We start from the raw sequence: 26,233 nt of genomic DNA on the forward strand, positions 1-26,233 counted from the left end.
TAAAACAAAACAAAATAAAATAAAATATCTGCACACTTCAATCTGCGAAAATGTAGTATTTATTCAAGCTTTCGGGCAACAGACCTTCATCAGGAATGTCATTTGTCGTAACAGTAAAATAAGAGCATAAACATAAAGTTGAAAACAGGCTTTTGGAATGAAACTGCAAAAGAATACATACACAGAGGAATGATGAGAACACATATTAAACAGAAAGAACACAGGAAGATAATGGAATAGGAAGTACACATACACATGGATGCAGTTCGTAAATAATAACTTATCTACTGTACAAAGCTATATTCAAGATAACAGTGTATTCTTATTAAAGATGCATTATTCACAGCTCAGTTGTGACTACTAAAAACCCAGAAAAAAACTTTTTTTTTCTCAGAAAAAGCTATCAACACATCAATTTATGAGGCTGTCCTCAAACCTGGATCCTGATTTAACAATCCGTTATCCTAAATGTATGAAAACTCCCACAAAACATTAAACTAATGAAGAAACGCCTAAAGGTTGTTCCTTATCTGGGGGATTTTAATCAGAACACTTTCTGTTGAAGGGATTTTGAGACAGAATCTGAAAACCCTGGTTCTGGATTTTGTTCTACCCGTCTCCACCTGAGTACGTGGTTGAGTGGACTCCATTTTCCACTCAGAGAGCTCTTAGATGTTTTCTTTGTTCCCATGACAAAGCTGAACTCTGTTAGAGTTGTTTTCTGTGCGAAAGCTAAAATGAACACTTACTCAAGTGAAACCAGGTTGGGCAAAAGTCAGGAGCACAACTTCTGAGACTAAATAAATGTTGTCTCGCGCGATGATGGTTACTGACGGAAAGCTGAAAACTTTGGTAAACATCTAGAAAAACTTTCTGCTGAAAAAAGAAAAATGTCAGCCCTTTTTGCCCAGCCAAAATTTAAGTAAAAAGAACACTTTTACTTACTTTAACTTGAAAACAGCTTTTACACTGTAACCCCGAATAAGTTCACTGAACTCAAAATTTATGAGGAAACTGATTACCTAATAATTTTTAAGTTAACTTATCTAAAAACGGTAAGTTTACCATAACTTAAAAATATGACCTGAATAAAATCAAAGCATTTAACTACCCAACCCAACCTATAACTTGGTACAACTTATAAAGTTTAATTTAACTAAACTTGCATATTTCATTTTATTTTAACTTTATTACATGTTTTTACTAACTTAAATATTATAACTTATATGAACTCTCAATGGACCTAATAAAACCTGACCCAAATAAGTTGAATTTACTTAAAAGTGACAATGTGGCAGGCTGGTGAAGGCAGTAACTAGCACCAGATCGTGACTCACACACCCATAAATGCTAACAGCCAATGAAAGAGGAACACTCAAAGTCAAGTCAAGAGCAACTGGTGTGAACAACCACAGTATTATTAACAATGGGACAGCACAGCCATACAGCATTACTTTGACCAACCTCCTCACTTATGGTGCCAACATGATACAAAAAGTAACACCACATCCGCAACACTGAATGAAATAATAACTGAGAACAACAATCCTGTATACAATAAACATGCATAAACACCCCCAAATAGAGCAAAATAACTGAAAACATGACTACACACAATGCACCTCCCCCGCCAGTTGTTTATTGTTCCTGAAGTCCAACAAAATTGCTAGTTTGTGGTTGTTTTTCTTGTAAATCCACAAATATGTAAAATAATATACAAGTCTGTTTATCAGACACAATTTAGGGTTGATGTCAAGAAGAATTGAATAATATAGAAACATAAAATAATACATCAATCATTTTGTGGTTAACGTTACTCATTAAAGTTAAGTTGTCCTTTATTGATTAATTTAAGTTATGCTTACTTATAAAAGAAATAGTTCATTAATTAAAAAGTTTGAGTTCAATGTACTTAAAACAAGGAAAAAGTTGAACAAGCTCAACACATTTGAGTTCTAAAAACAATTTTTTAATTATGAGTTTTATCTACTCAATATATTTGATTATTTTGAACTTTTGGGTTCCTGGGAATATCTGATGAATATGATAACTGTTACACAGATATTGTTGAATTAGAGTTTTCTGATTTACATCTGTTCCATCTACTATGCTACGCTCTCCTTCAGCTGAGTCTGTATCTGCTGGAAGCTCGGCCGCTCCTTGGCGTTTCTCCTCCAGCAGCTCAGCATCAGGTTGTTGTAGACTCCGTCAGGACAACAGGGAGGCTGAGGCAGGTACACCTGGGAGCGTAAAACCATCAGGATACGGATTAAACTGCACCGGTCATTCCTTTCACTCTAGATGTGAAGGCACGAGAGCAAATTTGCAATCACGGCCAGATGTTTAGAAGATTTACATTCGCTGCTTCATTGTTTCTAGATCTCTTAGTCCAATGTTTCTATGGTAACCGAATTACAGCATTTCAGACATTTTAACAATGTTTATTGATAAATAGTTTAAACTGATCCAAAGAGTCAGAATCTCCAGTGTTGGTCCTTCTAGACCTGATCGATCCAGATCCAGATTCATGTTGGGTTTGTGTTTGTCCTCCAGCCTCTGGTGGATGGCCCATAAATTGTTAGTGGGATTAAGGTCTGGGGAGTTTCCTGGACCCAATGTGTTGATGTTGATGTTGATACTTCTGACTTTTCTCCATCATGCCGGAGAAGATATTGTTCATTACCTATCTGTTGTTGGATGGTTGGAGGAGATCCTCAGGGAGGATGTTTAGGTATGTTCTGTTCTGATGCTAAACTGGGAGTGAGTCCACTCCCTTGGCTCAGAAGTGCTCACCTATTCTCCAGACACTTCAAATAAACAGAGGAGGACTTTCCTCTAGTCCTCAGCAGTCTGATCCATGGACCTTCTGCACAAGATCAGTTTGTCCTTTTTTAGAGAGAAGTGACCTCCCTGCTCTTCCCCCCCTGACACCAGACCATCCTACATAAGCCTTCTCCTCACTGAGCTGCAGATTAACTCACATCTGTCTGCTTCCTGAGCTATTTCTGCACTCGTGGAGCTCTGATTCCACTGCTGGAGCAACAGGAGACAGCTGCGGTGATGCTCGACTTGCTCTGAAACCTTCTTCACAAATGCACTATAATGTTTTTTTATTTTATTGAGTACATTCATTCATGTAATTTTAATAGCACATTCTACAGCTGACATCGCCGCGCGAGTGCTGTAGGCTGCTAATGCTAGACAGGTCCCCCTTGAAAAAGAGATTTTTGATCTCAATGGGATTTTCTTCCTGGTTAACCCTCTCAGGCTCAAAATAAGTTTTGATAAAAGGACGAACAACTCCTTCAGGGGTACTTCTGAGTTAAAAATGACCAGGTAGGTAGGTTTTAACGTGGCAAATCTGCAACGCCTGCCTCCAGAGGGTTAAATAAAGGTTAAGTAAAAAAAATTACCAATTGAAAAAACATGGACAGAGTGCTTGGTCATCAATAAAAACAACTCGACAGACACCGAGTTATTCATGACCCACAGTATTTTAAGGTTATTATTTTTGCCACTGCTTTTATTTATGTAAACTCTGAACATTGTAGGGTAGGTGGCTGCTTCAGAAGCCTTTTTCGTCCACGTCTGGATGCTGTTTGGCCGAGACGTTCAGCTGGACCCCTTTATTTAACGCTGCTTATCTAGGGCTACGTCCCACAATGCATTGCAAAGCTATGACACAATACATTTTTAGCTGCTGTATGTTACACTGTTCGTTTGATTGCTCTTCTGAACCTTCTGGAATTCATTCAAATCGCTGTAGTAAAAATGGAGGCAGAAAACTTCTTGACGCTAAATATTTGCATCGTTCTCTAAACCTTTGACCTTGACTGTGGGATGCACTGTACGGTGTGAGGCAATGGGATCTGGTGCTCACCTGCTTGCCCTGGTCCCGGAAAAACTCGCCTGTGTTTTCGATGACCTGTTCGTCAGAGAGGTGGGAGTACGGCTGCTGCTTACACAGAGTCAGGATTTCCCACAGAGTCACTCCAAACGCCCACACGTCACTGGCCATGGTGAACTTACCCTGTATACAATAAGTCATGGTATGTGGTAAATTACTGATACAGCATCTTATAGGGTTCTACTACCCCCAAAACACTTTACAACACAACCAGTTATTCACCCACACACATACACATTCACACACTGGTGGTGAAAAGCTTCACTGTAGCCACAGCTGGGGCGCACTGACAGAGAGGAGGCTCCTGCACAAAGGCACCACCGATCCCTCCGACCACCACCAGTAGGCAAGGTGGGTTAAGTCCAAGGACACAAATACTGCGACAGACGGAGCTCGATCCCGCAACCCTCCAGTTAGAGGGCGGGCACTTAACCTCTCTGCCACCATCGCCCTGCATGGGATTTAATTTAATTTAATTTTATTTAATTTAATTTTATTTAATTTTATTTTATTTTATTTTTATTTTATCAATTTAATTTAATTTAATTTAATCAATTTAATTTAATTTAATCAATTTAATTTAATTTAATTTAATTTAATTATTCTGAAAAGTTTGATATAAGTGAGGTATAATTATATTCAACAGTTTAAAGTTACTGGTTTAAAACTCAAACAATACATGCGTTTGCCTGCCACTTTGCCCCTTGTGCCCTCACCAGGAGGATGCTCTCCCATGACATCCAGCGGATGGGCAGCACCGCCCTGCCCTGAATCCGGAAGTAGTCCCCCCTGTAGAGGTTCCGGCTCATTCCAAAATCTGCTATCTTTATGGTGTGGTTCTTTCCAACCAGGCAGTTCCGGGTGGCTAAATCACGGTGAACGAAGTTGAGAGAGGACAGGTACTTCATACCTGATGCAATCTGTGCTGCCATGGCGATCATTTGAGAGTAACTACAAAACAGGAAGTCACAAGAGAAAAGATGAGCTGTAACCTGTTGTTAACTAACAATCCCTCTATCCCTCCATACACCCACACACCCACCCACCCACCCATCCATTCATCCATTCATCCATCCATCCATCCATCCATCCATCCATCCACCCATCCATCTTTCCATTCATCTATTCAGTGTCTGACCGTCCATCCATCCATCCATCCATCCATCCATCCTTCTATTTATCTATCCAGTGTCTGTCCATTTATCCATCCATCCATCCATCCATCCTTCTATTCATCTATCCAGTGTCTGTCCATCCATCCATCCATCCATCCATCCATCCTTCTATTTATCTATCCAGTGTCTGTCCATTTATCCATCCATCCATCCATCCATCCTTCTATTCATCTATCCAGTGTCTGTCCATCCATCCATCCTTCCACCCATCCATCCTTCCATTCATCTATCCAGTGTCCGTCCGTCCGTCCGTCCATCCATCCATCCATCCATCCATCCATCCATCCATCCATCCATCCTTCCATCCATCCTTCTATTCATCTATCCAGTGTCTGTCCATCCATCCATCCTTCCATTCATCTATCCAGTGTCTGTCTGTCCATCCATCCATCCATCCATCCATCCATCCATCCTTCCACCCATCCATCCTTCCATTCATCTATCCTTCCATTCATCTATCCAGTGTCTGTTCATCCATCCATCCATCCATCCATCCATCCATCCATCCATCCATCCATCCATCCATCCATCCTTCTATTCATCTATCCAGTGTCTGTCCATCCATCCATCCATCCATCCATTCATCAATCCATCCATCCATCCATCCATTCATCTATCCAGTGTCTGTCCATCCATCCATCCATCCTTCTATTCATCTATCCATCCATCCATCCATCCATCCAGTGTCTGTCCATCCATCCATCCATCCATCCATCCATCCATCCATGACTGCAGATGAAAGCCTGACTCAGTCCATCTCTTGCATCACTTATAAACAAGACACCAAGTCAGTCTGCAGTGATCCCTGACAGCCGCTGGTGTTGAATATTCTACCTGGCCACGTCCTGCCGCTGCTCTGCTTCCATCTGGTCTCCATCACTGGTCTGTAGTCTGAGACTGCACAGGAACTGATTCAAGTCTCCATTTTCCATGTACTCTGTGATCATGCACAGCGGCTCCTTGTCCACACAAACAGCCAGTAGGCGTACGATGTTGGGGTCCCTCAGACGAGACATGATTCGGATCTCCTTCAGGAAGTCATTTCTGCAGCACACGGGCAACAAACAGTCAACACAGGGGCTGAGACCATCTACTGCTCTCTCTCCTGCAGCCGGCTTCCTTTACCTGGCGTTCTTTTTTGCATCTTCACGCAGTGTTTTCACAGCCACGAGCAGAGGCGACTCACCAGTAGCTTCAACAGACAAATCTTCATCCAAAAAGTCCTTCATGCCCTCTGCCTCACATAAGTGTACCTGTGTGGGAGAGCAGTCATGATCCACTCCTGTTTTAGTGGTTTCTGCCCCACACAGGACCCTCTGGTTGAATTTTGTAAACAGTGCCCTTGAAGTGACACCAAGCTAATGATGACAAAGTGAACGTGAGCTGTAAAAGCGAGTGTACCTCTCCAAACTGGCCCTCTCCCAATTTCTCCTTGAACGTGAGCTTCTCTCTTGGAAACTCCCTCAGGAATGATTCTGATCCAGCAAGTAGATTCGTGCTGAACGTTGTGATGGAGAACGTGCCGCTGTCTGAAGACTCCTGCAGGCTGATGATGTCAGCCTCTGCATAGTGAGGAGCAGCGTCTGAGCCACTGGCTGCTTTGCAGGAGGCTCCAGGTTCTGGAGGAGTAACGTGGAGTTTCATTCAAACTCAAACTTACTCATGTTTCCCTCTGAGGGGCTTACCGAGGTGCTCCGTGGACTGAGAGAACTCGGGCAGCTTCCGGATGAGGTTGGAAGGCTCCTGGTAGTCGGCTTGGAGGGGGTAGATTCTCTCGTAGGTGGAGGTGGAGCTGTTCTCACTGGACTGAAAGGAGTGGTGGAAGGAAAAGGCTTGGGTCTGGATGGCGAGACGTGCTGTGAGCTCTTCATCCAGTAAACGACGGGAGGCCTGCAGGAAGACCGCTCATTAAAAATCCACTAAAGGCCAGGTTCTGTGATGGTGCAAAGCAAGAAACGTGATTTTAGATCAACATCTGTTCCTGAGGCAGTGATGGGCAAGTTACTTCAAAACTGTAATGCATTATTTATTACTTGTTACCCTCATTTTAAAGTAATTCATTACATTACAATATTACTGATTTTAAAATGTAAGACATGACACTACTTTTGCATGACTTTAAGTTACTTTCACTAAAACAACTTCAGAATGAATCTGGTCATGTGACGCTCAGTGAGCTCATGACATATATGTGGAAAGTGATGTGATATTGTTTATGTGCTACCTGGGCACTCTAAATATTTATTTAAAATTAAATCAAAGGAAATTGTAATGGTATTGAATGTTTATTAATTACTACTTCAAAAATACATAATACATAAACATAAAAATGAAAGTTATGGGGAGAAAGGTCGATCTTATTTTTTTAACCCCATCTGTCGAGTGACTGTTTAGCTTGACGTCTGATATATATATGTATATATATATATATATATATATATATGTATATATAATATACATATATATATATGTATGTATGTATATAAATATATGTATATATATAATATATATATATACATATATATATACATATATATATATACATATATATATAATATATATATATGTATATATGTATATAAATATATGTATATATATATATATATATACATATATATATACATATATATATATATATATATATATATATATATATATATATATATATGTATGTATATATATGTATATATATGTATGTATATATATGTATATATATGTATATATATATACATATATATACATACATATACATACATATATACATATATATATACATATATATATATATATATATATATATATATATATATATATGTATGTATATATATACATATATATACATATATATACATACATATATATACATATATATACATACATATATATATATATATATATATATATATATATATATATATATATATATATATATATACCAAGTCCAGACCTTAAATGGTCACCAGTGAGAATGAGTCCAGCAGCACAGCAGCAAGAGCACGTGAACCATGTGGCTTATACTCCCGACTCGTGAGTTCTGCTTCAGTTCACCTGCATGTTTACACGTTTGCACCTCAACTATTGCTAGAGTACACATTGTTTGTTTGTAGATCCTAACTAGAATTGTTTGTGCTGAATGTTGGTCTATGGAGCGACTCAGGGTTACATTTCACTGTAAGTTGGACTTGTATGACTGAGCACGTGACAAGTGAACCTTTTGAATCCTTGACGTCTGTCTCACCGTGTTTGTTGTTTTACATTTCTGTAACTGTTTGCAGCCCAGGCCATTTAAACAGAATCAAAATCTAATGAAATAAAACAAAAACACTTATGCCACCTCCTCACCTTCTCCAGCATCTTTTGCCAGACCTGCCGCCACATAATGATGAAGATGATGGTTGCTAGGATGGCTATGATGGCCACCAGGCAGCCAATCAGGATCCTCGTTTTGCTGTCATCGACTTTGTGAGTGGGATCTTCTGGCAACAAACCAGAAAACAGCTGGGATTTCAAAAATACTTAAAATAATCTGGATTACTGACACTTTATTACAACAAGTAGTCAGTAGTTCTGGCAGCAAGGGGCAGTGATTTAAACAACACCATCTGTAACAAGATGCATGATGAAAATATTCACATTTAAATAACATTCATGAAGGTTTGTTTTGCAGCTGAATCGCCCCCCTCAGATCGATCCTAAAATTCATTTTGATCCAGGCTGTAAACATGTTTATTCCTGCTGTAAACTTGATCCTTTCTGAATCCAGCCCCTAGTGGAGGAGGGGGGAAGCACACTTTTTCTCAGCATTGACTTCACTTTTAGCGAGCAGAGTTTGCGAGGAGGGGGATTAAAAGCCTTCTCAGCCACAGGCTGTAACACGTTGGTTCAGTTAAAACATTTCAAATAGATCGTTTTATCCTCTTTATATAAATGTAAAAGTAAAACAACCCTAACCCTATGTTTCTAGTCCTATTGGGAGGGGTACTGATGCCCTCCAGTGGCAATAAGCTTGAGCTACATTCTGGTATAGTTAAAGGTGTGGTTGACTGAAAAACACTAAATGTTTTTCTGATAATAATCAGTCACTCTGATGCAGGCTGAACAGGAAAATGGTCTCCTACACCGATCTCCTGCATTAGCTTCTGATAGAAAATAGAACTCTAGGATTTAAAGATATTCTAGGCAACATTTTCATATATTTGAATCATTTTCTTGAGCCAGTATGTGCTAAAATGACCGGTGCTAAATAGGTGGCCTGCAGGCCCCTTCTTTTGCTTCTTTCCCACTAGCATCGGCTCCACATCGGGTCCTAAAAGCAACCCAAACTGCCTAGTATCCCTTTAAAAAGCCTGTCAGATCTACGTCACACTGGGAATTACCCTTCACAGACTCACCGATCTTGACTCATGACTCTTGTTGTTTTAGCGTCCAGGAATCAGCTGCGGACGTCTTTGCTAATTTAAGCTAACTGTTAGCATTAGCAACTCCACCACACAGCAGACGCTCCTCCAGGCTTGTGTAATTTGTGGAGGTAAAACATTAATGTTGCAAGTCAGCGGTAGTGTCGTGTTGCTGTTATCCAATCAGAGACAAGGTGTCTAAATGTAAGGAAATAAGACTCCACAACCTGCTGTCTGATGCACAGCGGTGATGTAGATAACTTCAGTTCCTGGAAATGGTGCGCCAGCATACCCCCTCCGAGAACGACTTACAACGCATACCTTCCTACTGGAGATCACTGCAGACGTATTGATTAAACAAGTAGTTCACTTTTTTAAACCATGTAGAAAGAAGGAAAGGTGGGGATCTGGCATTCTCCGGTGGCTACAAAAGCACCCGCTGAAGGGTCTTGTGATGTTTATCTTGAGAGACGCTATATTAAAGATCTTTTCTTCTTCTTCTTTTCTACAAACTAGAACTACTCATTAGTTCTTCTGACCCTTTTTACAGAGAACATTTTAGCCTCCTTATCTCGACGAAGCTGAAGCAAATATGCTAATCTTTGCTTTTGTCCTCCTGGGAGTATTATCATGAAGGAGAGAAAGGAGGAGAAGAGATGTAGATAAAGTTATAATCATTTCTTATGGAAACATTTTTGGTAAATGTAGGTAGCCCTGGCACTGGGAGATCAGGGTTTAAATCCTGGTCGGGTCATACCAAAGACTTTAAAAATAGGACGCAGCGTCTCCCTGGTTGACACTCAGCTGGACTGGGGGTTAAACCTCCAGATAGGGGGATGGGTCATATAGGTGTAATTTCACCCGTGTGTGATGATGACCAATGGGACTTTTGTAGTATTTGTAGTGTCAGCAACAGGGGAATGCACTCCAACAGTCTGCTTAACTTGTTTTGCTGAGAACACAATTAAAATGATCTTTATGTGTCAGCATTAAACACGATGGTTGTGTGGAGTTAAACTGCTAAACCCAGCTAGGTACAGCGCTACAAAAGTACAAACCTGATTTAATGGCCTATTTGCTTTTTCACCCATTCACGAAGCTCTGCAGAAGCCTGTTAATCATCCACTGATTAAAATGTTGGAGCAGGTAAACAACTAAAACATGCTGGATAGCAGACCTCCAGGGCAAGGGATAATGATCACTTTAAAGATATCGGCCAGAGGCAAAATTCCTTTGAACGGCGTGTGTAAAGAAGTATTAAAACCTCAGATGAAAAAGGTTTTTGGATTTTCGCGGCTGGAATTTAAAGAAAATCTGATGTTTGTGACCGGCGCGGGAAAAACAGAAACTAACGTCCGGTCTAAGCCCTGGGCAGCTGGTGACGTTTCACATGGAGCTCTGCTGGAACAGCTGCAGTAAACAACACCTGACTCCGGTGTTTCTGCGTTAGCGTTATAGCAGAGAACAATGTGTCATCAGTCAGATGTAGCTTCTGAAGCCTCTGCTAGTCGGTTAGATTTGTTTTTTTCTCTCTGGGATACGACGACGAGAACGGATATTGGATTACCGGAGACGATCAACCAAACTCTGACCCTGCCAGCTGGATATCACTACCAGAGGTGCAGACATGCTTTAGACCGTTTGACTCAGAAGACCTGCGACCTGATTTGGACATAGAGGAGGATTCTGTTCATCTTCAGAACCAAAATCGGTACAGTTTGTTTATTTTTCTTAAATGTTTCATTTCTGTGCTCCACTGGAAGCTCTAAGCTGACGAGTTCTCAGCTGGCCTTAGCTCCATCATGTGTCCCAATATAGTTCAGCAATCTACAGTACTGCTGTGTGTATTTATTGACATAACTCTGGAAAAATATTTAACCGACAATTTACCAGAATAAATCTTCCTGATGCTGGAGTAACTCCTTAGCTCAACTCGTTGTTTGCACTAATCCAGGATGTCATGGAGGTTCTAATGTTGAAATATAGAGATAATCTTTTAGATTATATCTGTGTGTGTGTGTGTGTGTGTGTGTGTGTGTGTGTGTGTGTTGTAGCTTTTCGAAAGGACTTGTTCTTTCCTTACCGGAGCTAACACGGTTAGCGGTTTTGCTGCAGTCATGCTAACGGGACTCGTCTGGAGTCCAGAAGTAGCGGTGCGGTTCTAGATGGATTTATAGATGTAGGTTATTATTTTAGATCAGACCTGTTATTTAAAAATCTGTGTAGGACACAGACACATGGCTCAGACCTTTAGCTGCAGCTGTAAACGCAATTTTACGTAATAATTAGGAGCATGAAAGTAAATAAATAACGGTGATTCACAATACTAGCATCAGCAGCTAGCTTGTTTTACGTGTTGGAGTGACGTATGCGAAACACAGTTCTTCACTGTCTGGAGGAGAGGATTTGGATTTTCTGTAATGATTTATGACAAAAGTCCTTAACAAAATAAAAATCTGAACCCAGTTCGTGTTTATATAGATGGTGAAGTGTACTTATTCTGCATTTCCACAATTTTAATGCCGAGTCTGGCCAAATACCGTTAATAAAGTTTCCAATTGTAACAAAAATGTTTTTATAGGAATCCTTTAAGAAAGTATCCACACACTTTGGTCATGGCGGCGTTTGAGCCAGCCACATGTCCACTCTGTTTCTCCAAACAGAGGCTGCTCAATAAGCTATTGGGTAGGACAGTAATTATAACTTTAACACAGACACATGTACACTTTAGAAAGGCTGACATGAAGACATGTATCCATCTCCATCACGCGTCTGTCACGCTGGTAAACATTCAGACTTAAAGTCTCATAGTCATCATCACACTCATCACCGTAGGGAGTGGTGAGCTGCAGCTGTGGCTGTGCTCGGGAACTTTTTGGTGCTGTAACCCTCTGGAGGCAGGCGTTGCAGATTAGCAACGTTAAAGCCTACCTACCTGGTTACTCCACGTATGTATTTCATGAGCATTTTACCCCTGAAGGACTAAGTTGTTCGTCCTTTTATCAAAACTTATTTTGAGCCTGAGAGGGTTAACACTTTTTTGGTGTGTTCTTACTGTGTTTAGTTTCCAATTCTATTTTTGGTTCTTTTTAAAACACAGGAAAGGCTTTTCTTCACCTTGCTGAGAGTTTCGTTTGCAGCAACAAAACATCCTCTGAGCTGACGCTGATGGTGGCGTCACTTCCTACTCCGTTTATCCGCGGGCAGCAGAGGACGTTGTCGCCCTCTGCTGCCCGATCTCCCCTCTCCGATGATGCAGTCCCATGCGCGATCCAATCATCGACATATAAATATTGGACAATGGGTTTCCATAGACTCCAATATCACGTTTTTGAAGACAAATAGGAGGTGGCCACCACCGCCATTTTGACCGTGTCACAGGTTCCGTCAAGCCCAGACAATTCCACAAAAGGGAAGAGAGGTGGAGCTGAGGGTGGGACTGTAAGGCTGGGATCAACTGACGACACCCGGTCGAACTAGCTACAAGCTAACCTGAAGCTAACCCAAAGCTAACGCGGAGGTGGAAGCTAAGCTAACGGAGGTAGCAACCTAGGTACAACCGGAGTTAACTGTGCACAACACCAGAGCTTCTGAGTCAGAGATACGCCGGGCTGACCGCTGGGTAAACCGGGTGGAACACAGAGGTCTCCTGAAAGCCGGCAGCCGCACAGCAGACAGAGATGTGCCGAGCTGCGGGGAGGGGAGAACTGGGTGGAAAACATCGGTCTCCCGAGAGCTCCCCAAGCCGATAGTCGGAACCCAGCTCCACCAACATGTTATATTTCAACCCATTTTCTAAAGTGCAGCATTATGTTAAATGCACTGGTTTTACCCTATTACATTTAAATTTCATGGTTAAACAGTACATGTTAAAATCTAAGCTCAGCTCGGCAGTGACCTAAAATACATAAATATAATTTTACTTACCAAAAAAAAAATGAAGTGGAGACTCCTTGGACGCTCTATTAGTGCAATTAATGCCACAGCAAGTCATTTTGTCCAACAATTGCACAAAAACTATCCAAAAAAGAATGCACAAACACAGAGACTCAAAATCCCGGAACAGTTTCCAGGCCAGACCGAGGCTCTACTGAGGCCTTTCCACGGAGCTAGCTCTGTGGTCACGTGGGTCTGATGCTCATTAATTATACAGAATTTTAGGCTTTTAATACACTTAAACAGAAGAGTGAGAAAAAAATTCACCCCCCTCAGAGTTGTCATGAGTGTAAACTAGATCATTTAAACCAAAAACATGTTTTGGTACCAGGCTGTAAACATGTTTATTTCTGCTGTGAAATTGGTATTTTTAACATGGGAGTCAATGAGGATTTGCTCGCTACTGACACCAGCCCCTAGTGGATGAGGGTGGAACTGTAGTTTTTGGTACTTCCGGGTTGGCCTCAATTTTTGAGCCGCATTGTGGGGGCTTGGATCCAATGAGTAAACTCTATCGTCTCTGTTCATGGTCCCACATAGGAAGTGACGCCACCATCAGCGTCAGCTCTGAGGATGTTTTGCAGTCATCAGCAAGGTAAAGGAAAACCTTTCCTGTGTTTTAGAAAGGACCAAAAATGGAATTAGGGTTAACACTTATTTTGAGCCTGAGAGGGTTAACGCCCCAATCCATTCCTTAAAGCTGGGTATCAAGCAAGAAGTTTTTGGTATGACCCGACCGGGATTTGAACCCCGATGTCTCAGTCCCAGGGCGTACCACTTGGCCACTGAGCTGGTGTAAAGAGTGCAGACCTTGTGTGTTTGTGAGTCCATGCTTGCGTGAGGTTAGGGATGTGTTGTAAACTGCAGAACCTGCTGACACAAAGAGGTGATTGACAGAATGAATCATCCACAGCAAACAGGTGAAACGGTGAAAGTCTTCAGGTAGTTTTACCTGACTGGAAGGTCACCTCGCTGAAGAGCATCCACTGGCCTCCGAAGTGAAACCGACACCTGATGGTCCTGGCTGTGTGATCCCCGAGGGGTACCGAGACTAAATGTGCTCTTTGGCTTAGGTGTTCTAGAGCCGGCCTGAAGGTCACCGGGTCAGCGTCCCACTCAGACCCGGACCTGAAGAAACACGTGACCTGTCTAAAGAGCCTCACCCCACGGCTGAACATGTTGTTACAGTGAACCTGAACAAACACACAAAACATGAGCCAGACGTGTTTCAGCGAGGAGCCGTTTCTCAATACTCAGGGACGCTAGCATGTTCTTGTGTACCTTACAAGTATGTTCTTGGCAGGGACACCAGAAAGAAAACAGCACAGCCAGGTTCCTGACTGGGACCAGGAAACGGGACCACATCAGTCCGGTTCTGGCCTCCCTGCACTGGCTTCCGGTTTGCTATCGCTCACAATTCAAAATACTCGTCTTTGTTTATCATTTCTTCCAGGGTGGTGCTCCCCCCTATCTAGCCACACTCCTGAACAGACACTCCCCATCACGCGCTCTGCGCTCCTCTGACCAAGGCCTGCTCCCTGTCCCTCGTTCTAGGTATCGTACTCGCAGGGACCGGGCTTTCTCAGTCCTAGCACCAACACTCTGGAACCAGTTGCCACCCTCAGTTAGGCTGTCCCCATCTCTGCCAGTCTTTAAGAGTCGCCTAAGAACACACCTCCTCCGCTTGGCGTTTCCAGAACATGTTTGATTTTGGCCCTCTTTTATGTTGAATTTATTTCACAGTTTTCATTGGTACACTCAATCCCTTGTTTTACACATTTGTCCTGTACCAGAATATTTCACCTTTTTTGTAATTTGTATTTTGTAATTTCAATTGCTTTTATTTTCCGATTTATTCACTTTCTTTAACATTGTACTGTACCATGTTCAGCGCCTTGGGCTTCCTGACAGGGTTGCGGAAGGCGCTTTATAAATAAAGCTTTGATTGATTGATTGAAAGTCCATTCTACTGAGTACGGGAGGACGAGGACGGCATTTGGAAAAGAACCGTACTACGTTGCATCGTGGCAACAAGCGCTGCTTGTTTCTAGCTACGGTTAACCAACCTGATATAAAAATAAAAGTCTAGTTTGTTCCTTGAATAACAAAATAACAATGGAAGCAAATTATTTGTATTATATCCGGTTGACTTTGGATAAAAAAAAGATTAAATACAAGCATTTTCTGCTGTTATACGAATAAATGGATTTTTCATCAAAACAGAGACTGCGCTTTTATTTTGATAGTGGGTTAGCTAATTAGCATTTTGAGGGATCGTGAAGTAAAACTCAAATACACTCAGCTAATGTTACAGGTTTACACACAACTATTTACAATGACAGACAACTTAAAATGTTTTATTACTTTTTCCAATAGAAAACTCTACAGTAATTAGATTTGTCCTCTGATGTTCGGAGTATAATGGTTACGACACAATGCATTGTGGGATACTTTGCTGTCCCAGGTCTGCAGAAGGATGCATTGATGCATCCTTGATACGACGAGCAGAGCAAGAACACATCGGAGAACTTTGAGCGAACTTGCCATGATGCATATTTGGGACTGGAACAGTCCTTGGGCCGTCGTTGATGACGCCCTACAAGGACGTGAGTCCACAAGTTCAGACAAGTATGCACATTAAGAAGCGGTCCATATGAAGATAAACCTGTCACATTATTGTTGTTTCATTATTAATGTATGTGTAAGATGGTTCACCTTATTTTCACAGGTTTATTTATAAATGTATTACGTCAGATTTCTAACGCTTTGGTGCTCTTGTGGGAGCACACGAACCACGTTGGTGTGACTGAATCCGTCAGGAAGCCGCACAGGAACCGAAGCGTCTCGTTCCACATTCGGTGTGAAACAGGCACCTCTTACTATGTTTGTAAGGATGTTCGAGCCATACGAACTATACCCAGCAGTGTTGGGCAAGTTACTTCAAAACTGTAATGCATTATTTATTACTTGTTACCCTCATTTTAAAGTAATTCATTACATTACAATATTACTGATTTTAAAATGTAAGACATGACACTACTTTTGCAGTACTTTAAGTTACTTTCACCAAAACAACTTCAGTATGAATCTGGTCATGTGACGCTCAGTGAGCTCATGACATATATGTGGAAGGTGATGTGGTGTCTGAGCTAGGATTGCTGTTAAAAACAGTCAGATATAATAACAGTGCTTTAAAATGATTGTTTGTTAAATAAAAACAACAACAATCTGTACTCTCAGCACGCTGCCATCTTATATTAACTGAGCAGGGAGTGAGGTGGTGGGGGCTCCAAGCCTGTATTTGCCTTGGTCCCCAAATGCCTCGATACGGCCCTGGATGTGGGACTGACTTCTGGGGTGATCTGATTCTATCACATGTATAAATATTAAATGCTTATATGTTATTGCTTTTCACTGGTAAAAATGTGTATTGGGGATAAATCTACCTACTTTTTTTCTTTTCAAGCACTTTGTTTTGTTTTCTTGATTTTATTTGAATAATTTCCGGCCCTTTCTCTCTCTAACCTTCCTGCATGCTGCATGTTTTCTCCGTCTTCCAGAAAAACAGTTTCCTAGATTTCCTACTTTCTAACGATCAGCCAGAGGGATCTTCACATGCGCGGCGCTCCAGCAGCAATGAGTTGAAATCACCGGGGCACAGATTATGAACTCAGCTGAGGCAAAGCACGTCAGAAAAGCACAAAATACCAGAGAATATGCGCTGATATGAACGATCGCAAGTGAACTATTTTGTTTTGGTGGAGCGATTTTGTGAACATAACAGCGGCCGCACGCAGGACGCAGCTGGAGTATTTGAGCCGTCACCGCTGCGTCCTCTCTGCTCTAATGGGCCATTCCCATCTGTACCGGGTCGGCCCGGGCCGGGTAGCCCCAGTCGGCCCCAGCCTGGCCCGGTTGACTCCACACATCCTTGTCTTAAGCCCATGTGGGCTGATTCTACCCACCAATCAGAGGCTTGCTCTAATGGAAGGTGTGAATTTGCTGTCAGCAGTGGGTGTGTTGGCCCTGGTCGGCCTGAAGCAGACCCCCTCCAGAAGAGGGCTGAGAATGAGCCTTGGTTGGCCCGGAAAAATACCAGGCCACCCAGATATGTAAACAACCTACGCTACCCGGCCCGGGCCGACCCGGTACAGATGGGAATGGCCCAATAGAATGCCCGCAAAGCTGAGTCCATAAATGACGTCATATATGCAGATACTGGATCTTTCTTGGGGTTTCCCGCAATTTGAATTTTTAAGGAACACATCTTGATTCTGGGTTTAAAAATGCGTTGTAATTACCGCGTTACTGACACTTGTACCGAGTAAATATTACCATTTTCTTTCCCTGTAATGCCTTACATTACCACATTACAGCAAAAAGCAATGCATTACAGTAATTAATTACTTTTGTACCACATTACTCCCAACACTGACTATACCTGACAGGATTTCTAACAGCTGAAGATTTTTTTGTCAGCAGACAAAGAAACAAAACACAATTTTTTCTTACTCTGGTGCTGAGTTTAGAGTAAATGTCACAAATGTAATGCTGTTGCCACTTGTTATAATTTTCATTTAACCTGTTTCACGTCACGTCAGCATCAAGCTTTTAATAGTTTTTGTCTTTCTAGACATTTCTGTTGTTGTTAGAGGTTGTTGTGTACTGAGCCACCAGGGGTCAGTATGAGCTCTCATGCAGAGAAAAGAAGAAGTGACAAGATGGATGCTGACATGTGAGCACAGCTCTCCTCTGCCTGTGATAAAGTTGGATAATTATAAAGCTAAACTGCCTCCTCCTTCTAGGCTGCGTACAACAGTTATTGGGTCAGAAATATTCTCACCTTCATGGTCGTGAAGTTCCGGATGCGGTCGAATTCGAAGATCATCTCGACGTAACCTTTGGGGAAAGTCTTGTTGCTCCATCCCACATAATCATATCCAGGCCACACACCGTGGACGTGGCTGTGGAGAAAATCATCCAGACCCAAGGTGCCGTCCGTCAGCTGGCCCAGGCCCTTCGCGAGCCTGCAGGACAGAGTTTTGCACCTTTTAGGACCAGATATCCAGCAGCAGTCCTTTTTGATTTTTGATGACATCGGTGAGATTTTCTGACCGTTCACCTGCTGCTCCATCGTACACAGAGTCATTAAAGAAGACGTCCAGGCCTCTGTAGATCATCTGGTGTCCGTCTGGAATGCTGTAGGACATCAGGCCATCTGTGAAGAGAAATTAAAAAGGAAGTATTCTGCGTCTAAACAACATTTTAACAAACAAAAATGCAAAATGCTTCACACAAAGTGTAAAGTTTTGTCTAGAAAAGATCTAACAAACCCAGCCATTCACAGCCGTAGAGCTCCACTCTCATGCACACAATCATAGATGGGTCTGTTATGGGCATGAAGCGCACAAAACGAGCCACGATGGGCGGCTCCAGGTCCTTCAGGACCACATCGTATGCATTTCTGTTGCCCTCGATGACCTGGTGGAGAGGAAGGAGAGGTACTGTGGTTTAGGTGGAAATATACCAGTGAAGACACAGAAATACCTCTGATCAATGCTCACCACCGTTCCTCTCTGGAAGAATTCAACTGACAAAAATCACGAGAGGCAAAACATCTCCAAGAAACCAAAGAAGTCCAGTGGCCTTCACTTGACAGGGGCGTGTCCAGGGAGTGGCCTGGGGTAGCACATGCCACCCTTGGAATCTGATTGGCCACCCCAGGTGCCAACACACTAATTTACCTTTAAACAAGCTTTTCATTGTCCACAAAAGGCTTGGGGGTAAAACAAGAAAAGCATAACCATTGGTGCCACCCATGCACAAAGTTGTGCCTCACCTGGGCCACCCCATTTTAAAAGATCTGGACACGCCGCTGTCACTTGAACCCCTTTGGATGAACCAAACTGAAAATGTCAGCCTGATTTATGATCCACACTCTGATAGGTTTGTGTTTCAGGACAACGATTTTTGTAAGAAACAGTAACAGCTAGTCCTAAATCCGTCTTCATTTGGAATGAATATTTTTTCTGATGAAACTCAACACCGAAGACAGAAGATGGAACGCAGCAGCAAAGTCTTTCCTCTGATTTTGCTGCGGATCTGTTGTAAACCGCTCCACCAGAGCCGAGTCCTCCTCACCTGCCTTCCGCTCCGATCCTGCCAGCCCACCCAGTTTCTGCCGTCTCGGCTGTACTTGATCCTGTACCTCCGGGCGAACTCGTTGCCCATGCCATCAGCATGACGACCTTGTGTTCCCACCAGGGTGATGAAGCGCAGTGAGAGCAGGTCCACTTGGAGATACTCTTTGAGTTCGTCGGACTCTGACACGATGTCAGGGCACCAGGCTCCATCTCCGTCCCCGTTGTCAGAGTCGAGTCTGCAGGAGAGCGGGAGGAGCAGCACGGAGGCGGTGAAGGGAAATGACGATGAGCTTAGTTGATGTTTTATGACACACCGGATTTTTCAAAGCAAAAATAGCAACAACTTTAGGAGAGTAAAATCAAAGTTGCCTTCCAAATCTTGCAGCGGTGGAGTCGGACCACTGGCTGGAAGCTGAGATGTCTTCATCCTGAATCTGCCCACTAGTCATTCCCAGAGGATAACGACACATTTCTGCAAACACACAAGGAATCACTCATGCACACACACGTTAGTGTGATGGGGTGGAACTGTTCACGTGCCACCCCTTCATTCACTCACATCTAACCAGCCAATCAGGCAGGGGCGTGTCCAGGGAGTGGCCTGGGGTAGCACATGCCACCCTTGGAATCTGACTGGCCACCCCAGGTGCCAACACACTAATTTACCTTTAAACAGGATTTTTGTTGTCCACAAAAGGCTTGGGGGGGTAAAACAAAAAAAAAAAAGCATAATCTTTGGTGCCACCCATGCACAAAGTTGTGCCTCACCTGGGCCACCCCATTTTACAGGATCTGGACACGCTACTGCAATCAGGAAGCAGCACTTGTTTGTCTAAATTACCTGCTGAAGTTCAAACTGAGCAAGGAGGAAGGAGATTTAAGAGACTTAGATGGTCTATAAGTATTCCTGGATTTGAACCCACAGCCATCTCCAGGGTTCAAGATGATGGAAAGACAACAGCAGCTCAGTTCAGACCAGAGCTTGTTCCCACCAAGGTCTGCAGAAGCACACCAGCTGCTCCACTGTGGACCTCTCAGTACCACCCGAGCCTGCTTTAACCACCACAGCCTACCTGAGTGTTGTTGCTGACCATGTCCAACCCTTTATGACCACATGGACCCATCTTCTGATGCTACTTCCAGCAAGATCATGTACCATGTCACAAAGCTCAGATCTTCTCTAACTGGTTTCTAGAAGTCGACCATGACCTGATGCTGTCATGACCAGAACCTCTGAGGAACCTTCTGACATGAAGGTTTGTGGTAGTTCTGAAGGAAAAGGGGGTCCAAGCTGGCACCATTAAGGCGTGCCTAATAAAGTGGCCTGTGCGTGTTTATGATTGGTCAGGCCCATCCCTCCCACCAGGCCTCTTCCTGCAGCCCTGAAAGGCCTCTGAAACCAAACAGAGGCACCAGTGTGTGGCTGCCAGTCTAAGCAAGGCGAGGAGGGCGAGTCCTCTCCGCCACTCTTCACTTCTCAGGCGTTTTCATGATTTGTGCCACCCAAATGTTAGAACATCCTTTTGTAATTTTCAAGACAGGCCAAGTTCTTCTTGAGAATGATTTGTGACAACAATCAAAACATCATTAGAGCCTTCAGAGAACCACGGAACATCTTTACAGCCTCACGGTCTCCTGGTCTTCTAATCATCGCAGTTTGTTGAATCTATTCTGTAATTTCCTCTCATTGACTTTAAAGCGTAAACAAACACACCTTTCACAGTGAGTTTGTCCTTTGTGTGTGTGTGTGTGTGTGTGTGTGTGTGTGTGTGTGTGTGTGTGTGTGTGTGTGTGTGTGTGTGTGTGTGTGTGTGTGTGTGTCTGTGTGGGTGGATTTAGCTACACCTACACACACCTACAAACTTTTTTTTTCAACCTACATATGAAGGCTTTGCCTGTTCTGAGTATGTTTGCCTACTGGCAATGAGGTAAACCACACACACACACACACACACGCACACACACACACACACACGCACCCACGCACGCACGCACGCACGCACACAAACACACACACACACACGCACGCACACGCACGCACACATGCACACAAACACACACACACACACACGCACACACACGCACACGCACACACGCACACAGCGTTTTGAGCCCACCCACCTAGACCCACCAGCTACGATGCAGTTTCTTTCCGTTCTGCTTTGATCGCTGATTGTAGCTAAACCAGAGACAGGCGGCTGCGGAGCGCTGGAACTGTTCCTCACTACAACGAGCTCCCAGCCTTTAACAGTAGAAGCTGACAGACTACGGCCTACCTGGGTTGACTTGGGCCCGTATGGAGCTCACCAGCAGGAGAAAGCACACGTGGAGGAAGATCACAGACGTTCTCATCTTGTGTCAAGAACCTGACGACAAAAACAAAACAACTCAGTTCTTTTAAAAACGTTTGTGTCCAAGCAAGGCTCGACGTACAGACAGGCTTCCGGGACATCCCAGTGAGAATGCTGGAGGGGGGTGGGGCTTCCCCCATCAGCCTTTCGGGGGGGGGGGGGCTGGGTCCCCCCAAAGCTCCCCCAAAATTTGAACCCTGTTTCTGAGCAAATTCCTGTCAGATTGGATCATTTTCCACGTGCACTAATTTTATTAATAAAACATTAAAGCAAAAATAAAAATCTGTGACTTTTCGTTTCTTATGAAAACAAACACCTAAAATCAAAGGGTAATGTCTGAGTTTCTACTGAGAAATGATGGAGTTTTTGTTGTCACTCAGTTTTTACAAACAACTCAGAATAAGAGCTGTGAATGACTGATATTTTCCCCTTTTTATCTCAGATTTAGAAAGAACGGATTATTTCATAACAAATTTTAGTGTTTTCGTTGTGGCGGCCATCTTTAATTAGATCGACCCCAGAGGTTAATCGGTTATTGATGTTTATCTGATTTCCTTTTGAGAGTTCATCAGAGACAGATGTGGTTAATGCCGACTAATAATGCCTTAATTTGCAAACAAAGACTTTTACTCAGACTCAGGTATTCTTTGCTCAGTAGCTGTGGGCATTTATGCGTTTGCTAAAGTCAGTCAGCTGATCTGCGCTGATTTCAAAATGTACACAGCGGTTGGAAACCTAAACTATCTTCCCCTTTCGTTTGTACTTAAAATCCATCTGATGGTTTCTGATGTGTTTTGATAACAAACACAAGCATTCACAGGCAAAACATAATTTTACATACCGGGCGATAAAAACGTAAAACAGACACACAAAACCCCTCTGAACTAAAGCTGGGTTTATGTGATGCCTCCTGATGAGAAATGAACCAGAAGCTTTAATGATGCTTTATATAAAATGTATTTTTACTTTACTCCCAGCAGTTTAAAATTTCTTCATGATCATGTCTCTGCCTGTGGATGAGAATATTTTAACTATCTGCCCTCAAACGGATGCATGTTTGGGTTTTACTTACTTTTGTTAGTTCTTCTGTCGTTAACATTAAGACATCTGCTTTAGGGAATATTCCACATCGAACTTCTTGCACCAGAAGCTGCTGCCCTCTTCTTTGGAAGGTATTTCTTGGAATGGAAAGAGACTCAGAGAGAGAGAGAGAGAGAGAGAGAGAGAGAGAGAGAGTGGAAGTGTAGCGGGAGAAACCGCTGGCTGATGTAAGACTCATCTTGTCTGGAAGTGAAAATATACTAGGGTTTGGGTTCATGAGGTGGGCCGGAATACCAGAACTTCACCTGATCTATGAATGGTTTCAGTTATGAGAGAGAAAGAGAGAGAGAGAGGGAGAGAGAGAGACTGACTGAATATTTGTTCGTTTCGGAGGAAAACTAGTTACCGGCTGAAGTGGATCAGACATGGGAAGAATGAAACAACACACCAAAGAGAAACTGGATTTAGTTCGTTTTTGCATTTTCCTTGTTTATTCAGCTGGTTCATGTTTCAGCACAGACTGATAGAGCTGGATTACTGATAAATGTTTTGTAGATTAGAAAAAAATCTGTGTCTGAATTTCCTTGTTTAAAAAATGTTCATAATTTAAAATGAACTTAAAGTGCCAATGTGTAGTTTTTATCATTAATCTCTGGAAATATCCTCAAAAATGAATTAAATGATAAACAGTTGTTGAAAAATATTGGCATCTTTGCGTGGCTGTCATGGTCTGCTTCTGCGTCTTCCCTCATGTGTCTCCTTGTGTTCCTCATGTGTCCCCAGATCTGCAGCCCCTCTAGGACCCCCCCCCCCCCAGGGTGGCCCCCCATAGTCACGCCCCTGTATTTTTTTTTCTGTAGTGTTTTCCTTTAGTTTCAGCTGTTCATCTATTAGTCTCTTTAAGTGTGTTTCTTCCCCCCCACCGGTTCTTTAGTTCTCCTTCCTCAGATTATTAGTTAGTTATTTTGCTCTTCTTGTTTTTAGGTTTTGTCTTTAATCTTAGGTCATGTTATTTTTCTTCCTCTTCACCTCACTGCCCTCTCCCTGATTAGTAATTGAGTTCACCTGATTTCTCTCCCCACACACCTGCAGCTCATCTCCCTCTCATCCTCCCCAGTGTATAAAACCCTGTCTGTGTCTCGGTGTTTTGTCGGTTCATTGTTCGTGTCAGTCTCGTCTCGTTTGCTCCCTAGCTTCTAGTGTCTCTAGTTCTGTAGTATTTTTGGATCTCTAGTTTTTGTCATTTGGATTTGTGGTTTTTGGCTCCCTGCCTGGGCTGCGCGGTGGCGCAGTGGTTGGAGCTGTTGCCTTGCAGCAAGAAGGTCCTGGGTTCGCTTCCCGGCCTGGGATCTTTCTGCATGGAGTTTGCATGTTCTCCCTGTGCATGCGTGGGTTTGCGTGGGTTCTCTCCGGGTACTCCAGCTTCCTCCCACAGTCCAAAAACATGACTGTTAGGTTAATTGGTCTGTCTAAATTGTCCCTAGGTGTGTGTGTGTGTGATTGTTTGTCCTGTGTGTCTTTGTGTTGCCCTGCGATGGATTGGTTCTCTGTCCAGGGTGTACCCCGCCTGATTGCCCGTTGACCGCTGGAGATAGGAACCAGCCCCCCGCGACCCTGCGTGGACAAGCGGGTTCAGAAAATGGACGGATGGATGGATGGCTCCCTGCCTTCTTGGATTACTCCTAAATAAAGGATTTTTATTTCATCTTCCACCTCCTGCCTCGTTCATCTGGTATTTGCATCTTGGGTCCTAAACTTCCTCCCTGCCCAACTCGTGACAGTGGCGTTATAGAAAAAGGAGGGCCCGGGCGGGATTCGGTCCCCAGACTCCCCGGTGAGAGTTAACCAGCCAAAGGGATATCCCCCTGGTCAAGTAGCCTGGGCGCATGATCAATCGGGACACAGAGACAAGATGGTCGCCCTGTCACATCGTCCCCCCTCTTTCAACAAGAACACCCCCATGCTCCTGCACAAGGTGCCACAAATTTCTAATCCGTGGACCTACTTCACAGTACTACATGGATCCTGCCAACATTGCCAAATGTGGCATTATACCGAAACGAGGGCCCGGGCGGGATTTGATCCCCAGACTCCAAGTCAGAGTCACGCAGGCTAATCAGTCAGCTAAAGGGTTCTCCCCGTGGCCAAATATCCAGGGCGCATGATCAATCGGTATACAGTGACAGAATGCTCACCCTGTCACATTTATACCATATAACCATAAAAGTCGGGTCTATAATACATGGGAGTGGGTCTAAGTCTCTGGACAACACCATATGCTGTTGGGCGGTTGTCCAGTAAACGGAAGGTTGCAGGTTCGATCCCGGCTCCGGACAGAGAATTCTGCTGTTGTGTCCTTGGGCAAGACGCTTAACCCACCTTGCCTTCTGGTGGTGGTCGGAGGGACCGGTGGCGCCTGTGCCCGGCAGCCTTGCCTCCATCAGTGCGCTCCAGGGCAGCTGTGGCTACATCGTAGCTCATCAACATCAGTGTGTGAATCTGTGTGTGAATGGATGAATGATACACTGTAGTGTAAAGCGCTTTGGAGTCCTTACTCCGAGAGGCACTATACAAGTGTGGGTCATTTATCATTTATTTATTTATCATGTTAGGCACCATGTTTCCTTTCAAAGAGAGCCCGTGAGGACAAAATGCATTTACTGATTTGTAACAAACGGTTACAAAACCGTGAGGGAAAGATGGAGCGCAAGACCCACAGGCAGATTGGTCCAGCGTCAGCAGTGATGCGGGTGTTGTACCGATCTGTCGTGGTGAAGAAGGAGCTGAGCTGGAAGGCAAATCTCTCGATTTACTGGTCGATCTACCTTCCTACCCTCACCCTATGGTCACGAGCTTTGGGTAGTGACCAAAAGATCGAGATCACGAACACAAGTGGCTGAAATGAAATTTCTCTTCCGGATATCTGGATCTCCCAGCTTAAGCCGGGCGGACACTGTGCAACTTTTTCCACTCGTAGCACTCAGCTTCAGTTCAAACTGCACGACTTCCTCGTAGGACAGATCTCACGAGTCATGTGCTCACGCTGTATGACCCAGTTCTCGGATGCGACCTGACTGCTCACACCGTGTGGTAGCAACACGCCGGACCTAAAAATATGTCAAAAATAGCAGCTTTTACACAACACGTCAGATTATTTTTTTTTGTCTTGTTTTGCCTGTTGTCCTTCGGGAGTGCTGCAGGAGGACACACGGAGATTTATGGGGGTTGGATGAGGGAAACGAAATAAAGAAAGTAAATCTGTGTTTTGTGATCAGTTTAATTT

At 43.3% G+C, this 26,233-nt stretch overlaps 1 protein-coding gene across 1 annotated transcript; it reads right to left on the reverse strand.

Moving 5' to 3' along the window:
• Window positions 1-41: 41 nt before the first annotated feature.
• On the reverse strand, window positions 42-20,028 carry LOC107384449 (discoidin domain-containing receptor 2). Its single transcript, XM_070541890.1, has 15 exons — window positions 19,928-20,028; window positions 19,557-19,794; window positions 18,749-18,896; window positions 18,531-18,633; window positions 18,259-18,442; window positions 14,368-14,608; window positions 14,226-14,285; window positions 8,425-8,558; window positions 6,768-6,972; window positions 6,484-6,701; window positions 6,208-6,335; window positions 5,917-6,126; window positions 4,624-4,858; window positions 3,881-4,030; window positions 42-2,240 (listed from the first exon to the last, which is right to left on the reverse strand). The coding sequence occupies exons 1-15, from the start codon at window positions 20,026-20,028 to the stop codon at window positions 2,106-2,108; spliced, it is 2,490 nt and encodes an 829-aa protein (XP_070397991.1). The 3' UTR covers window positions 42-2,105.
• Window positions 20,029-26,233: the final 6,205 nt, after the last annotated feature.

This window comes from Nothobranchius furzeri, chromosome 11, assembly GCF_043380555.1.
Source record: "Nothobranchius furzeri strain GRZ-AD chromosome 11, NfurGRZ-RIMD1, whole genome shotgun sequence".
Taxonomy (NCBI): domain Eukaryota; kingdom Metazoa; phylum Chordata; class Actinopteri; order Cyprinodontiformes; family Nothobranchiidae; genus Nothobranchius; species Nothobranchius furzeri.